This window comes from Nicotiana attenuata, chromosome 1 (assembly GCF_001879085.1).
Source record: "Nicotiana attenuata strain UT chromosome 1, NIATTr2, whole genome shotgun sequence".
Classification (NCBI taxonomy): Eukaryota; Viridiplantae; Streptophyta; class Magnoliopsida; order Solanales; family Solanaceae; genus Nicotiana; species Nicotiana attenuata.
In genome coordinates this window covers 65,967,005-65,985,220 of record NC_031989.1, presented here as the reverse complement: position 1 = coordinate 65,985,220, position 18,216 = coordinate 65,967,005, and the positions used below count along the sequence as shown (strand labels likewise).

At 36.2% G+C, this 18,216-nt stretch overlaps 1 protein-coding gene and 1 non-coding gene across 3 annotated transcripts; both read right to left on the bottom strand.

The window, feature by feature from the left end:
* TRNAL-AAG lies at nucleotides 12,623-12,703 on the bottom strand. Its single transcript has one exon. It is a non-coding gene; the product is annotated as a tRNA-Leu (tRNA).
* Nucleotides 13,835-16,708, bottom strand: LOC109227895 (growth-regulating factor 3-like). Of its 2 annotated transcripts, none has more exons than XM_019393090.1 (4): nucleotides 15,937-16,708; nucleotides 15,458-15,625; nucleotides 14,954-15,359; nucleotides 13,835-14,683 (listed from the first exon to the last, which is right to left on the bottom strand). In XM_019393090.1, exons 1-4 carry the CDS (start codon nucleotides 16,316-16,318, stop codon nucleotides 13,951-13,953), a joined length of 1,689 nt encoding a protein of 562 aa, XP_019248635.1. In that variant the 5' UTR covers nucleotides 16,319-16,708; the 3' UTR covers nucleotides 13,835-13,950. The 2 variants fall into 2 exon arrangements, with proteins under 2 accessions (XP_019248635.1, XP_019248640.1); XM_019393095.1 differs by having other exon boundaries at nucleotides 13,835-14,680.

Genomic DNA, 18,216 nt, shown 5'->3' with positions numbered 1-18,216 from the left:
CACCACCACACACACATAAAAAATAAAAAAATAAAAAAATAAAAAAGAGTTTTTTTCACTATTTAATTTGTGAGTAGAAATATCTCTTGAAAAAAATTATATACCTTAAAAAATAATAGCAAATTGAATAGTGTTTTTAATGAAATTTTTATGTAATAAAGATTATTGGAGTAATAATTTTGAGTGTTGTTGAAGGCTTGAATCTAAGAAGAAGTTAGAAGTCAAGATAGCTACTATTCCTTGTGTCCCAATTTATGTGTCAATACTTTTTTCTTTACTGTTCCAAAAAGAATATCATACTTCCTTATTTAGAAATAATTTAAGGGATAATATATAAGTTGCACTCTCAACTTGTCCCCAAAAGTCAGTTTCTCATTCAACTTTTACGGGTGTTCATTTTCCATCCTATACTTGTCCGAATTGAATTTAATACCTCCCTGAGACATATACAACCAGTCTCGTGGTGGAAGGTGTTGCACACTCTCCCTATGTCTTGACCACATATTATCCCAATAGATTCAAGTTGATTTTACCTTTTCTTTTTTGTCTGTTTTCTAATTTTTACTCCTTTTTCTTATTTCTCTTTTTTAAATTTCCATCTCCTTGCTTATATTTGTTTTGAAAATCTCTTTTCTCAGACTCCCTTCGTACAATGCATCACCCCAATTATAAAATTAGATTTAGATAAATTAGTTTTCAAGTTAATTAAGATTTTTGGCATTGTAATACCAATAGAAAAGGGGTTGAGAAGTGAGATATGACTGTGGTTGGAGGTTGACAGAAGAAAATGGAAGCTCTGCGACACCGGAAGAGATTTTTCGACCAACATCTGGTGGAATTTTATAGTTTAATTGAGTTTTTCCATGTTAATTCATTTAATTTTCATGGGTTTTCAATAGTCAAAGGTGAGAATACAACTGATGATTTTTACAACCTCTCATTAACTTTTCATCTTAATTTTCTGCCGGAAAGAGGAAGGGGGATAGGCAGCAATGGAGGTTTTGATGATGGAAAATAGAAGGAAGAGAGAGAAAAAGTGGGAGAAAGAAAAGAAAAGGGAAAAGAGCAAGAAAATCTGTTCTTAAAAAGGAGTGGAGTGAAAATGGAGAAGAAAGAAATGGCATTGAGATAGAGAAAAAGAAGGGTTTCAGAGGGGGGCGGGGAGGGGTGAAGATGAAGAGGAAAGGGGGTGGGGAGGGGAAGTCCAAGAAAATATGTTTTTTTTTACCTTAAATTTTGATAATACGCGCCTCCACTTTAATTTTTTTTAATATTTTGCCACATCAGCCTTTAGGGTGGTATTAAATTCATTTCGGACAAGCATAGAATAGAAAATGAACACCCATAAAGGTTGAATGGGAAACTAATTTTTGGGGACAAGTTCAAGGAGCATCTTATGTATTATCCCATAATTTAACTTTAAACTTTCTACTTTACCCTTAATGAAATAATTTACAGTCACACAAAAATTTATAATTTAATTTAGACCACAAATTTCGAAAGTCTTTGTTTCTTTCTTAAACTCCGCATCAAGTTCGACACTACTATATAAATTGGGGGCGGAGGGAGTACTAAATAATGTAATGAAGTGGATAGGATCTCCCACCTTAACCATAGATATTCCTAAAAATGGAGATACTCGTGACAGAGACCATACTCGTCCCTAAAAATTAGTGTGAATTAGACGAGCTAGTAATTAATTTCGTATACCAAAGTATACAAAAAATTCTAAATAGTCAAGATTAGGAGCTAGTTAATTAGACCGTCAATTGTGGATTAGGAGAGCATAGTTTAAGAATATAATTTATAAAATGCAAAACTCTTTAAAAGTAACTTAGCTCTTAAAATAGGAAAGACATCCAAATTTATTCATGTATCTTTCAAAATTGCTCAATTTTTTCCTTCAATTAACTTTTGGTCTAATATTATGTTAACGGTAAGAAAAATGTCTCGTTTTTCTCTTGACCCTCTAACAGAGCTCCAATATAAAATGAGTAGATTTCACATGCCCAATTTTTTCGAGAAAAATGTCCATATTCATCCTTCAACTTTTGACAATAATTTGAATAACACTCAAATTGGAGCTAGTGAAAATGAGACCTTTCTCCGTTGACTGGGATAATATAAGACTACAAATTTTAATGGACATTAAGGTTGCTCAATTTCGAATAATACAGAAATAAATATGACCCTTTTATCCAAATAAAGTGAGTATCTCATGACCGTTTTATATATTGATGAATGTGCTGATCCAAACACCAATTCATGTGAAAAGAACTGCACAAACACCCCAGGGAGTTATATTTGTTCTTGTCCTGATGGATATAACGACGATGGCAAAAAGGATGGTCGTGGTTGTTGATAATAGGTGAATTAGACTATAATTAGACCCTAAAGAATTACATTTTTGTATAGCTTTGTTGTAAAAAGTGATAACCAAATGCTCTGATTAGTGCTTTTCATGCTTTGCAGGTTATATCCAAAGAAATAAGTCGATGGAGCAAGTTTGGGATCAATGACGGAGAAAAGGAGGCCAATCAAACAATGCCCAAGAAATGCACCAATGAAAAGTCAGAGGAAGGCAGAAGTTGGCCTGCCGCGGTCAGACCGTAACCGCGGTAGGACCGACCGCGGCAGAGTAGAGATGAAGATTCAGAGACCCCTTTTGGCCGCGGTCCCGGCGTAACAGCGGTGGGACCGCGGCAGAACGCGAAACAGCCAGGGGCAGGATTGTCAAGTCGGGAAAAATTGGTGTAAAACCTTTATAAAAAGTAGGATTTCGGCTACATTAGGTCAGATTGGTTTTAGAGAGTTCTTGGGCAAGAAACACAAGTGTGAGAGATCACCCAAAACATCATAGTTCTTTATTTCATCTTTTTCTTGCAATTTTCCATGATGAATATTATCGTAGATTATCTTCAAGTTGTCATGAGTAACTAAATACTTTAGTCTAAGGTTTTGATGGAACCTATTGAAGGATGAACTTCTTGATTATGTTCATATAGTTTGCCGGTTAATCTCTATTTGTTCAATTACGTGTTTATTGTAGTTAATTGACAGGATCCTCAATTAGCTGTGCCTATTTAGTGTGCATAACTCGGGAGAGAGTGCATATTTAGGTAATTATTGAACAACACCACTCCCAAAGTATAAGAGGGATTTATAATTGCGGGTTTAAAGGCAGGATTAGGGATAACGAAGCCTTGTGTGTAATCTAAAGTGAGCTGTAATAATCAAAGCCAGCTAGCGTAGCTCGGGAGAGTGCGTCTAGTAAATTATCGCAATTACTCGGGAGAGATTTACGGTAATAAGAGTGCTCATGATTGATAGAGATATTTTGGTGAATCTATATGCAACGTAACCGGAAGGGATTTCATCAATAGGGGAAATCACTATCTTAGAACCTTCTCATTATTGTTTTCAACCCAAGAATATTTAGTTTACAGCTGTTAGTTATTTATTTTCAATCTTAGTTAGTAGAAATACCATCCAATATTGTTTACAAAGTTTGGGAAAGTGATTATAAAGGATTTAGTGATTCCAACAAAGGTAATTGATAGGTTAATTCTCTGTGGGATTCGACTCCGGACTTGTAAACCGGATTATATTTGCAACGACCGCATTGTCCTTTTTAGAAGGCATAGTTGGGCGTGATCAAATTTTGGCGCCGTTGCCGGGGAATTAACGGTGTTATCAATTACAATTGAAAGAAGATCAAAAATTCTTAGAGTAGTCAGTTTTCTCTACACCCAATTTTACATTGAAATTTTAACGTTTGTTGACTTGGTTGCACAGGTGCATGCCTAGAAACTCATCGAGATCTGGTGAAGTATTAGAAGCATTATCAGATCCCGAGAAATTTTTCAGGGCTTTGAATCGGGCCAACCGACAAAACAAACAACAACCAACAACTGCACAATTCGAAACAAACATGGGAGATAACCAGGAAAACCCAGCAGCACCAATAGCGCCAGCGCCAGAGGCTGCTCTCTATGACTGGGCACAGCCCACAGCTGAGAATCTATCCACAGCGATAGTAGTCCCGCAGATACAGGCTGAGTCATTCCAAATCACGAATAACATGCTGCACTTGTTGCAGAATAAGGGACTATTTTCGGGGTCACAAGTTGAAGATCCTCAGAAGCACTTAAAGAATTTCCTGTCTATCTGCAAAACCCAAAGGCAACCCAATGTAACTCCGGAAGCAATCAAACTATTATTGTTTCCATTCTCAGTGACAGGAGCTGCCCAGACTTGGCTGAATTCACTCCCCATAAATTCTATAGCAACGTGGGATGAGCTGGTCAAGCAATTTCACAACAAGTTCCATCCACCCAACAAAACTGCTCAACAAATTGATGAGATTTTGAGCTTTAAACAGAGACCGATGGAGACTTTGCATGAAACATGGGAGCGTTTTAAAGGGATGTTGGTCATATGTCCACACCATGCTGTTCCAGATCTAATGTTGGGGAAGCAGTTCTACATGGGATTGTCAGATAGCGTAAAGAACATTGTTGATGCTTCAGCTGGTGGGGCATTCTTGAGCAAAACATGGAGAGAGGGCCAGAGTCTGCTTGACAAGATGGCACAAAATTCGGGATGGGTAACCAGAAGTGAACCCATCACTCTAGTGGTGCACTCAGTGCCTTTAGATCCATCCAATTCTATGGCTGAAAATATGGCCACCTTATTGACCCAGATGAGCATACTCACCAAAAAGGTGGAAGAGTCAAGGCAGAAACAGCAGGTACATATTGTTGATACTACTAATGGGGGCTTGTGCGCATCTTGCATTAGTCAGCCAGGTTGTAATCAGTGGAATGCAGAACACGATCATCATCACTACCCTGAAGACATGAACTATGTGTCTAATTATGGCGGCCAGACACAGGGTGGTCAGAATTGGGGTCAACAAAATCAGCAGTACAGGCCAGCACAGCCACAGTTCAACACTGGGAACATGGGAGGTATGAGACCCCCCAACAATATGGCACCTTACCCATGACCACAAGGATACAACAATCAGAATCAGCAGCAAGGGTATCACCCACCTCAGCAGCAGCATGGTGGAAGCCAGGAAGATGGGTTTGCTAGACTTGAAGCAATGATGCAGCAGGTTATTGGGTCTAATGCAAAAATTAATGAGAGAGTCGATGCACATGATGCAACAATCAAAAATATTGAGGTANCGAGCCCACTGAATTCACAGTGTTTCCTTAAGGAATTTAATCCCCTCCTAGTACCCAAGGTTATGGATTATTTCCTCCCAGGATAGAACGAATTACACACTGGTGTAGTGGTACTTCAAACCCAAGTGTTTCAGCGAACACAAAGTTCGGTTAGCAAATCACACTTACTGTTGCTTTGTTTGATGCTAAAAGTATGCAGAAGAAGGAGGAAACTCAGAAAATCGTAGTGAAATTCTGAGCAGAATAGTGTTGTATTTATAGCCAAAGTTGGGCTGAAATCTGAAGAGGTGCAACTCTTCAGAATGGCTGTTTATGTAAAACGGCCACAGCATAAATGCCATTACATAAATGGCCATTTACTCAACAATAAAGAGGGAAAATAAAGAGGAAAAATTGAAGAGGGTAGTTACTTTTCTGTTACCAAAACAGAAAAACGGATTGGATTTAATATTAATATTCTGTTATTAAAACAAATAACATTTCTGTTAATATTTTACTATTAACAAATAAATTTGGTCCAAAAAGTTAATCAATCAATCGATCATTTGACCAAATCCGAATCCGAAGCCGAAGCCGAAGCCGAAGCCGAAGCCGAGCCGAGCCGAGCGAGCGACGACGACGACGACGACGACGGCGCAAGGCTTGCCTTCTTCTCAACTCTTTAAGAGCTAGAAGAAGAGCAATTTCTTATATACCCATAAAAAATCTCTTCATCTTCCAATATGGGACAATGTCCATTTACTGGGGGGGGGGTAGGGGGGTAACTTAAAATTTTACTCAAAAATTTCATTTTCCTCCATTTCCCATTCACCCTCTTTTATATATTTAATATATATTAAATACAAAACCCAACAAAGTTGGTGGTAAAAATACTGAAATTCTTAATTTCTTACATTTATAAATTTAGAATTGTCTTTATATTGTCAATTTGATTATGATTTTCTCTCATGACACCAGAAGTATCTGAGCACTATTTGGTAGTACAAAATTATCAAAAGCTCCTGAAGAGCTAACTGTTTGTCTAAAAGACACATGATACAAGTAGTGTCTGAATAATATTTGATTATGGAAAATAAATTGAAGGCTCCCGAAGAGCTTATATGCAAATTTGTCATTCATATTATATAATTGTGGTCAAAACTTATTTTTTAGTAAACCCGAAATTTACTAATACAACTGGCTATCATATTGGGACTATAAATGATTGGAAGATTGAAAATTTTCACATTTCCACAATCATAGAGGGTAAAATAATATGTATATGAGAAGTTACCCGCCTTATATCTTCAATTTATACTACATCATGTATCATAGTAAACCAGAAGTTTACTAATGCAAAAGTTTATGCCATAGTAAACTAGAAGATTACTAAGAGATAACACATGCCATGATAAAATTAAAGTTTTCATTTTCCATTTTCAAATGAGCTATTTGAGAATTCTGATAAGCATATACTGAAGAACCAGAAGATTCTTCAAGAATTCTCTTGTGCTGCTTGTTCTCATAATAAATTAGTTATACCGGCTAAAGTTGGGACTAAGACCCCTGAATTCTGGAATATATAAAAGGTAAATATGGGCCCATTCACCTATCATGTGAACCACTTATAGATGCATATATAAGATGGTTATATGTGTGTTCATTGTCAACCTGCAATTTAGCATTTGAAATTGCTTTTCTCAACTAAGAGCATAACTTTCATATTATGAAATCAAGACAGTTCATCTTGATAATGCTGGTTTATATCCAAGCTGTTTTAGCATTGAATACCTCCTATTAATGGCTAAATCATTGCTTATGAGAACAAAGCTTCATGCGTTGGTCTAAGATTTTCTAAATTGCATATAGCAGCACTTGTATGCATCAAACCAACAATATATGATAAGTCCTCCCCTCACAATTGGTTTAGGATCAGAAACCAATATTTTTACTATCTTTTGATGTGTGGTATATGATTAATTTCACTACCATAATGCACAAAGATATGTTTCCCAAAGAAGATTGGGGATATATGTTAGTTTTTCTAACATATGGGGGATGGAATAAACAGCTGAAAAATATGCTATATGAATTGAATTATCATTAATATGATCCTCACTTAGAAGATAATTCAAGTAAAATGCCAGAAGCATTTGCTGATCCAAAATTAAATATCATATTTCAGCTGTAAATGCTCCTATTAAAATTAAAGTCCTTGAAGGATAGAATTTACTGTACGCATGAAGCGTGGTAGACCAATCGGTTCCAAAGGTAATAATCCTTGAAAAATTATAGGAGCTAATGATCAAAATAATCATAGTGAGGAGGAAATGAGCTCTAGAAGAGCCCACAACATAACATTTCATGAAACTCCAGAAGAAGTTCAGGTACCTGAAAATAAAGAAAGTGATGAGTTCTCAACAAGTTATGTCGTTTAGGAACCGATACAAAATGATCGTCGACGATATATTTGATACAATATAGTGCACAATATTGTAAAAGATTGTGAGGATCGGACTTGTAGTCCAGGCACCTGGAGATGCCATGCCATTTAAATGCAAAGCATAACCTATATGACTCATTTGATTAAGTCTATATGAAGATCCCTGAAGGATTTAAAATGCTTGAAGCATATAATTCAAAGTCTCAGAAAATATACTCGATCAGATTATAAAGATCTTTGTACGGTTTAAAGCAATCTGGGCATATGTGGTATTATCGCCTCAGTGAATATTTGCTGAAAGAAAGTTACATATATGTGTCCATGTGTTCAGGATTTGATATACTTGCTGTTTATGTTTATGACATAAATCTTGTTGGAACTCCAGAAGAGCTCCAAAAGGCAATTGAATATCTTAAGAAAGAATTTGAAGTGAAAGATCTTGAAAAGACAAAACTTTGTCTTGGTCTGCAAATTGAACATTTAGCAGACATGATCTTTATCCATCAATCTGCCTATACAGAAAGGGTCTTAAAACACTTTTACATGGACAAAGCGCACCCATTGAATACACCAATGGTTGTTCGATCACTTGAAGTGGATAAGGATTTGTTCCGACCTCCAGAAGAGGATGAGGAACTCCTTGGTCCCGAAGTACCCTATCTCAGTGCAATTGGTGCACTAATGTATCTTGCTAATGCTACAAGGCCTGGCACAACATTTTCTGTTAATTTACTAGCAAGATATAGTTCTTCTCCTACACGGATTAAGGATCCGTTCTTACCTCCAGAAGAGGATGGTGAACTCCTTGGTCCAGATATACCCAAGTCTCTGCACTGTACTCTTTTTTCCTTGCTCAGGTTTTTTCCCATTGGGTTTTTCCTGGTAAGGTTTTTAATGAGGCAGCTTGCAATGTATGTTATTAGTGTACTCTTTTTCCTTGACTAGGATTTTTTTCCCACAGGGTTTTTCCTAGTAAGGTTTTAACGAGACACCTAATAATGAACATCCAAGGGGGAGTGCTTTGAAAATATTATTGTGGATTCTCCGCTATAGATAATCTTCTTGAAGAAGATTATCCATTTAGTACTCCATTGAAGTTTTCTACAAGCAGTTGATGCAGGCAGGTTGCAAGGAACTCAATGAAATGACTTGTAGCAACTTCTTGGTTTGATGAGATTAATTTAAATCGATCTGAAATAGTGGTGGATAATATTCTCTACAAATTCAACTTTTGAGAAGATGGTATACAAGATTGGAATGTGGAGACTCGAATATTTGAAACAAGGTTTTCATCGGGGGGAGTAAAATACGCGATGCACTCTTTTTTCCTTACTAAGGTTTTTTCCCACGGGGTTTTCCTTACAGGTTTTTAATGAGGCACCTAGCAATGCCTATTACGAAATATGTGTACTCTTTTTCCTTCACTAGGATTTTTTCCATGGGATTTTTCCTAGTAAGGTTTTAATGAGGCACATTATCTTTTAAAGAACATCCAAGGGGGAGTGTTATAAATATATATTATATTATGGATGTTCATTTAGTACTCCGTTGTAAATAAGCTTCCTGAAGAAGCTTATCCATATGGGACTCCGCCGTAAATATGTTTATCTATTTAGTACTCTATTGGAAATAAGCCTCCTGAAGAAGCTTATCACTTCGGTACTCGGTTATAGATAAACATTACCCACGGTAGAAGATTATCCATACCGGGTACAATAAGCTTATCCTTTCGATACTCCGTTATAGATAAATATTACCCCCGTTATTAGTCCAAATGAAATATTGTTATATTCTTTGCTAGCACAGAAGATATAACTAATATTGTGAATAAATTGGAGTTTTCTATTGAAAGTTCTTATCTCTTATTACATTTCTTATAGCCAGAACTCTTAAGCATATACTACTTGGAGCTAGCAATATTTTTATGTAGAGACTGGAGGCCTAAAAAGAAATGTGAAAAACATTCCATACAAAGACCAAAGACAATGCACATTTGCTTGCACTAACTTAGCCCCTAAAAAATAAATGATTTATAAAGAATAAAACAATGACCATACAAAGGACTATATATATATATATATATATATCTATATATATATATATATATATATATATATATATATATATATATGTGTGTGTGTGTGTGTGTAATTTCATGGCAGTAAAAATTGCTATACTCTCAATATTATGTAACTTGTGTACAACTTGATTTTGTTTCTAAATGCATCCATGATATGAAGGTCCGTGGATGTGAAGAATGTATTATTTGGCAGCCACAGAACATGCATGAGTACATATTTTGTTTGAAAATGAATATAAATAATTTGAAGCTGTTAATTTCAAGAGAAACTTTCAGAAACCACTGTATTTTAGTGGTTATTAGCTAGTTGTAGCTATATTACTTCCTATAGCTATGTTTTCAGATTTTTTAGAGTGTATTCGATGTATTTAAGCTACTGTATTCATGAATACAGTAGCATTTCTAGGCGTGAATCAGGGGATTACAGCTAGATAGATTTTTGTATTCGAGTGTATTCGACTATATTCATGGCGTGAAACATGGGATTACAGCCGGACAGATTATTGTATTCGACTGTATTCACGGCGTGAAATAGGGGATTACACTGTTTTTAAACGGAAAGTAAATCAATTAACATAATAGACTCCTAATATAACTCAACAAACTCAATTATAATACACAAATTTTGTATTTCCAATTATAGAAAAGATTCTCAACCGAAAAATACCCCAAAAATATAGCAATCTTCAGAGAAATTATATAATACATCTGAATACATAAACTATCGTAATTAAACAAAACATATGAATACATTCATGGAATATAGCGAGACAGTAAATACAATGAAATACGTAGAATACAGCGGGATACATTGAAATACAATAGAAAAAAAGACAATGAATAGAATGAAATACATAGAATACAACGAGATACATTGAAATACAATGAATACAATGAAATACAGCAAGATACATTGAATTATATTAATAGAAAATTCAAGTTGCTCAGCCCCCAACTCCGTCGTCTTTGTTCAATAAAAAAACAATATTAGCTACGGAATTTTCAACCATTAACAAACATATGAATATAATAGCACCCAATTGTTTATATATCACACTAAGTCCCAGCGGAAAATGGATCTCACATCTTGACCATAAAAAATATGGTGTTGACTTCATCAATGCTTTTTCATTCCTTTAGTCTGCTCTCAAGAACCAGTAATGCAGTCATGGCGTAATATACAGTGCAATCCCAAAAAACCATCCTGTGGAGATACGCAGATGAATACATTTTCCGCATCTGCTTTTTAGGGCGTGTAATAGAAAGTCGATGCAAATAGAGAGAGATATGGGGTAGGAGATATGAGAAATTTGAGGGGATATGAAAGAGAAAAATAATACAAAGCTTATTTTATGGCTTAAGGGTAGGAAGTGACCATAAATAGATATTTGGCTATAAAAAGTCAAAAGGTAGCTATGGAATATAATTTTTTAAAAGGATATTTGTTTAATATAAATAAGGTATCAACCTTTGCTATAGGAGGTAACTAATCCTAATTTCAACTCTGACAATATTGGGCCCGTGCTTACGGGCCATAACCATCTAGTTAAGGAAAAAAAGAAGGGAAATTTTTATAAAGCACTATCTTTTAGTAGTAATTAGCCATCTATAGATACCATTTGCTATATTACGGATTATAGATACCTTTTATGTGGTTATAAGATATATTTGATGTATTTAAGCTATTGTATTCATGAATACAGTAGTAAAAATAGGCGTGAATCAGGGAAGTCCAACTAACCAGTTGTTGTATTCGAGTGTATTCGACTGTATTCATGGAGTGAAACATGGGATTACAACTGGACAGATTATTGTATTCGACTGTATTCACAGAGTGAAATAAGGGATTACACTGTTTTTAAAACGGAAAGTGAATCAATTAACATAATAGACTCCTAATATAACTCAACAAACTTAATTATAACACATAAAATTTGTATTTTCATTTATAAAAAAAATTCTCAACCAAAAAATATCCAAACACATAGCAATCTTCAGAGAAATTATATAATACATCTGAATACATAAATTATATTAATTAAAAAAAACTTATGAATACGTTCATGGCATATAGCGAGACAGTGAATACGATGAAATACATAGAAGCGGGATACGTTGAAATACAATGAAAAAAAAGACAGAGAATATAATAAAATACATGAAATACAGCGAGATACATTGAATTACAATGAAAAAAAAAAGACAATGAATTCTATAGGCCCATACTTGCTGCTGTCCCAAACCTAGGATGGTTATGAGGAACAAAAAATATTCTTACTTCGGTTCAGCAAGGACAATAAAACGGCGCAACAAAGGAAGGATCGAATGATCCCTTTCAATTGGCTCCATGAAAATCACTTATTAGGGAATATTTGGAAAAAAAATAAAATAATACTTTGGTTGGCTAGAAGACTAACGATAAGAGGGGAAAAAAAGGAATCTAAGAGGAAGTTTGGTTTCAACAATTCGGCTATTATGTATCAAAAGGTACTGATATTTTGAGGAAAACCAAAGAATTTGAGTTAAGGGAGGGGAAAGTGGGAAGGGATAGAAAGAAAATCGGTGGAAGGAGCAGGAGATTGGAAATTTTAATGAGATGGGGAAAGAGAATGGGATGTATCAAAGTAGAGAGAGAAAAAAAATAGTGTAATTGATTAGCGTATTTAGTGGCTTAGGGCTAGGATGTAATCAAAATTAAATATTTTGCTATAAACCTTAAAAGGTATCTATAGAATATAATTTTTTTAAATGATATTTATTTAAAATAAATAAGGTGTTAACCTTTACTATAGGAGGTAAAAATTCCAAAAAAGAAAAGAAAACGAGGGAACGTAATTTGCACCAGTTTCCATTCATCATCATCTGCCAGAAATAGTAAAAACAGAAAAAGATGTGCGCCAGTCCAACTCCTGAAAAAGAAAAATGAAATGTTGAGAGTGGGATTTGAACCCACGCCCTTTCGGACCAGAACCTTAATCTGGCGCCTTAGACCAACTCGGCCATCTCAACTTGTTGCTACAGACTGTCTTTTTCGTTTTACCCAACATGTAAAATTGCACTGTATTCCATATTTTCAAGAGCTAATGAACCGTTTTTTTAAAATTGATCATGGATTAGTTTAACTTTGAAAAGACAATCATTAAAAAAGTTACTTATATGACATACCATTAGTACTATAAATTGCATTGTATTATAAAAAAAGTCGTACAATATCATCTAGAAATTTAAGTCACATATTACTTTATTTTAGCTCAGGAAAAGCACAAAAAGCAAATTTATGGGAGCAGAGGGAGTAAAGAAGTAGTACTCCTACTAGCTTTTATTGTTGCCTTCCGCATATATCCCAAAATTCACACGAACTACTAAAAAACCACTAGATTTCTTGACTGCGTCATGCGATATAATCATTGTCTTCCAAAAATCCGGGTTGATCTGATTGAACACAGAACAAAAGGAACTGAAATGAAAAATAACATGGAAATTGAATACAAGCTAAAAGCTGCTGGATGTGAAATCACACTCCAATATCTCCAAAGGAGTAGATGAATATCATGAAACTCGTCCACACTTAATCCCATCCGAACAGAGTCAAAGATATTATACAGGTCTTCAAATTTTAAAAAGCAATATTTAAAGGAGTATATCGCTGTATCCATCAAGTCAAACTGAGAATATTTTTCGCAGCCAAAAGAAGGGGCACAGTCCTAAAGACTAGCCAGCTCAAGAAAACATAGGCACAGTCCTAAAGACTAGCCAGTTCATAAAATGTTGTTGGGTGTGTGTCGGATCCTCCAAACTTGATATTTTTTAAGGTTCCGACACGGGTGTGACAATGGGAGAATCCGAGTAACATAGACCAAGGCCATTATCCCTGTTCCTTTTGGTACTATAATAGGAGTATTTTATTTAAGAATCTTCAGAGCACATAACACCACATGTCATTCCCATGATAAACCCGAGATTAGAACATTCTAATTCGTTTTTGTATGTTAAGACTTAAGACAGACACAGCACAAACGAGGCAAAAAAACTGTACTCTTTTGACATACAAGTACAATTGCTGAAATTTAAGAAAGCTTTTCAAAACAGCTTGCAGGATAGCAGTATAACACTTTTTTGATCTAGTGTTGGGAACTGAGATTGCCTGAAATGAACTTTAGACATTCACTTTTGAAACTTCTGGTATCATTGGCTAGAAAGGAACAACTGTTAAAAGGAAATAGAAAAAAAGGGAAGAGCCATTTGGCCATTCTCTTCTAACTTAGCCACTGGAACGGAACCGTCTCAGATGTGTTAGTCGGAGGTGCAAGAATTGGGCTGTTGCAAACACTGCCATCAGAGTGTGAAAACATTGTCCTCTGAAGAACTCCAGATGGCGACGAAACGGTTGTTGCTGCAGGGCTGATTGAATCACAATTGCTTGTATATGAAGAGGCTGGATTTTCACCTTGATTAATAGAAGAGCTAGGATGTAAAACTTCAGCCAATGGTCCTCCAGATGCAAAAGGTACCCAACTGAATTTCTCCCAAGACTTGTTCTGATACGAGTTATTCATAACACTACTCTCCAATCCCATATCCTCATCAAGCGCATTGCCCGCAGCCATAGCCATAGATAGAGTAAGTGATGACGGAGAGATGTTCCCTTCCGATGGCCATAGCGAACCCTCCTCCATATTCTCATTGTTACTATTGTTGTAGATGTTATCATTTGACCATGCATTAATCAAGTCCCTTGGGGCTTCCCTTACAGTTTGCTTATCCAAAGAAAGTAATTCAGGATTTATCATGAAATTGAACTCACCATTGTGCCTCATACTCACATCTTCAGTTCTTTCCAAATCTCTACACGCCAGTAAATTCAGTGCCTCTTCCCTGTAACTATCCTGCCAGTCCGCCGGGTGAATGTTTGAGTCCATCAAATGTTGCCATTGCTGTCCAGCACCAGCCTTCGCCACCAACTCGCCTTCCATCGTCCAGCCCGAACTTCTTTAATCATCAAAACACAAACAAAAACTATAAAAATGCGGGGGTTTTCCATTAAAAATTAACTAAATAAAATTAAAGGTGATCAATAATGAAATAGACTTTCGGCCTAACTCAACCCTAAAGCTAGCTATAAAAGCAAGTATTATAGCCTTAAATCCAACCGATGTGGGACTAGTACTAACAAGACTTAACCTCAATCACAGTGGCAGGGCCAAAGACAATGTTAAAGCTCATAACTAAGAATGAAATAGCAGCTACAAAAATAAAAACCTGTGTAATTCATTGAAAGAGGAATCAGTGGAGATGTTTTGCCCCATTTTATCATGAAGAAACAAGGGACCCTCCATTTGTTGAAAGGCAGATCTAAGAGGCTGTGTTGAAAGGCTGTTGGTTTGACCAGTAGGTGGTGGTTTAGGAACAGCAATGGGAGTAGATTCAAGAGTAACAGGGTGATTTCGAGTCTTCTTATTGTCATTGTTATTGTTAAGAGGGGCATGAACTTCCACATGCTTTCTTGAACGGGGACGGCCTCTATGCATATGGCGCTCACAATACTTCTGATGAAGAGCTACATCTCTTGAGCATCTCCATTTCTTGCCGTCTGTTCTTTTGCACCTACCTGGTTCTAGATCCCTTATATTTCTGCATCTTTGCCCTTGTACTGAACCACTAGCCGCTGCCCAAAAAATCAAGAAAAACCAATATAACTTGAAAAAATAAAAAGGGAAAAATAGATAGGATAATAGGGAAAAACAAGGGTTGTTAGTATGTTACAGGTAGTGAGAGAAGCTCCAGAGGAATTAGTGCAAATTGATAAGAGAAGATCTGGAGGTACAGGTATAGCTGAGACCATATATTTGTAGATCATAGCTTGTTTCTCCAGTTCTTTCCACTGAGACCATGTAAAAGGAAACCCCAGAGCCGCTGCCATACCTTCTACTACTGCAGAGTTACAACACAGCAAAAAACATACATTTATTCTCCATTATTCAGACACTTTTCTCCTCTGTTTCTCCACTTTACTCACTCTCTGTCTCTGCTCTTTTAAGTAGCAGCAAAAACAGTACCACTAGTATTAAATTCAGATCTTTCTTTTTCAATAGCACAGAGAAAGAGAGAAGAGAGTTGAAAAGGAAACACCAAGAAAAAAATAAAGTAACTAGTTTAGGACTAAGGTCAAGGTCCGGGGGGTTGGGTGGGGGGGGGGGGGGTAGGGGGGGGGAGGGACAAAGGAAAAAAGAAAAGCTTTTTACCTGGGGATGAGTTGGTAGAAATGTCAAAAGGCTGAAAAGTCCTTACAACAGCAGCACCACCAGTAACTGGAGGAGGAAGAGGAGGAAGAAAACTAGCATCAGAATATACATTGTGCTCGTTAGAAGAAGGCATTTTGTTAGCTTCGTTGTGGTTAAGAGTGGGCCCACTATCACCACCACCTCCATTATCATCATCATCAGAGAATGGACGGTGAGGATCTTGATGATGAACCATCATGATCTTGGAAGGGAATGATTCAGTATTCTGCAGTTGGAAATTGTAACAAATAGTAGTAGTAGTAGTAGTAGAAATTTTTCCAACATCTAACTTTGCCTTGTCTGAAACGTTAAAGCCATTAATAGAACCCTCCACCAAACCCATATACAAAAAACCCTGCTAAAACTGGAAAAAATAAGCTCCCTAAAAGTCACTGCCTTTCCTTATCAATGACTAGTAAAAAGGAAAACAGAAAAAGAGATGTAAGACCAAACCCTGTTAGGAAAAACACTTCAAAAAGACACTTAACTTTACTCTTTCACCATCTTTGTTTTTAAGCTGTTCTAGTTATTGCTTTCAGACAAATGGTTAAAATATGAGTTACTAGTAAATATTATTTTGGAGATTTTTAAGTTTCTTTTTGCCGCCATAGTTGGCCTTTAGTTTGCTTCCATTCTTCCAACATTCGCACCGTTGTGTTGTTTTGTAGATACTCTAGAAAAGTAGCAGCAACAAACACAAACGCCTCTATCTTTCTCTCTCTGTCTCTCTCTCATAATTGCAATATCTATCGTTTTCTGAGAGATAAAGCTTGACCCACCGTACTACACTTTTTCTTTATTACTTTATTCGGCTAATAAAATCCATCACAATCTGGTATGGGCACCCTATTCTTTTTTTTTTTTTTTTTTTTGGTAATTAGAGACTTTTATTCAAAGGCAGAATAGCCTAAATGGCACTTGTACTTCGCCCACTCTGTCATGTCGGTCCCCAAACTTATATATTTGCCAATTGAACACTTATACTCATTCAAAACGTGAATAATAAACGTTTATCCAACGTGGCTTATCCTATGTGTCATATGTGGCTGCAGTGCGTGATTCACACGCCTGTAAGGGGCGTGAAGACAGTAAAAAAAGCTCTAACAGTAATAATTTAGCCTATTTAACATCCATCTTCTTCTTTGTACCTTATTCTCCATTGTTGAACATTGTAGAAGCTAAATTTAGCAAATCTGATGCCTTCTTCTTTCTTTGTTAGCTTCAACTGTCAAAAATAGAATTTTAATTTCATGTGAATCTTCTTTGCCCATCAATTTTTGCAATCTCCTTTTGTTTTGAAAGTGGATTTTTTTCTGCTTCTCCTGCAACAAATACGCTATTGCCGCCTCTTCTCCTTCAACAATGAGGATGCAACCTTTGTGTTATTGTGGAGTTGCTGCAGATCTTAAAATGTCACGAACACCCACCAATCCTGGAAGGAGGTTCCTGGGCTACCGAAGATATGAGATTGGTGAAGGTTGTGGCTTTTTCAGATGGGTTGATCCTGCGATTGAGGAAGAACACTACAAGACTCTTCTTGCGGCTCTTATTAAGAAGAGTGATCGATGCCATTGTCAAAGAAGTCAAGGAAGGTCGAAGTTGAGAGTTGCTGCTATTATAATTGTGGTTGTACTTGTTCTAATGTTAGCTATTATGTTATTTGGGAGAGAAGATTTTAGGGAGGGCATTGCAGACATATTCTATTCAAAAAGGTGTCAACCTTAAGTTGAACCTAATGAGAAGGAAAGGGTTAGGGGCAAAGTGCACAAAATGGATGTCCATGCATATCCTTGGTAGCATTGAAGGCAAGCACCCAGAAACTGTTAGGGTGATTACATACTACCCTGTCCATAAATGCTACAAGAAAACAACAGGAACAAGATGTAATAACCCACCAGTGGATTGCAAAAAAATTCAAAGACAGAATAGTTAGTGAGCGGCTCAAATTAACTTCATCAGATTCAAGCCTTACTCTAGGCATCAGTATGGTTTGTATGGAAGTCAAAACTTCCTATAGAAGAGCAAAAATGATAGTTATGAAGGAGAATATGTGGTTGATTTACAAGAAAGAAATTTGCTAGGCTTCATGATTATGCAGAAATTGCTGAAGTCTACTAATCCTGGCACTACTGTAGTGACTAAAGGACATCTAAGGATTTCAGTTTTCTGGCAAGGAAGTCTTTATGGGCATTTATTGCTGTCTTGAAGCATTAAAAACTGGTGGTTAGAAGGGTGCAGAAC

Excerpts from the sequence above, each read along its gene's own strand:
- LOC109227895 (XM_019393090.1), bottom strand. The coding sequence starts at position 16,318 with ATGGGTTTGGTGGAGGGTTCTATTAATGGCTTTAACGTTTCAGACAAG. Across the intron at positions 15,360-15,457 it reads TGGAGCTTCTCTCACTACCT|CGGCTAGTGGTTCAGTACAA; the intron begins GTAACATACTAA and ends TTTTTTGGGCAG. Across the intron at positions 14,684-14,953 it reads TCTTTCAATGAATTACACAG|AAGTTCGGGCTGGACGATGG; the intron begins GTTTTTATTTTT and ends TGATGATTAAAG.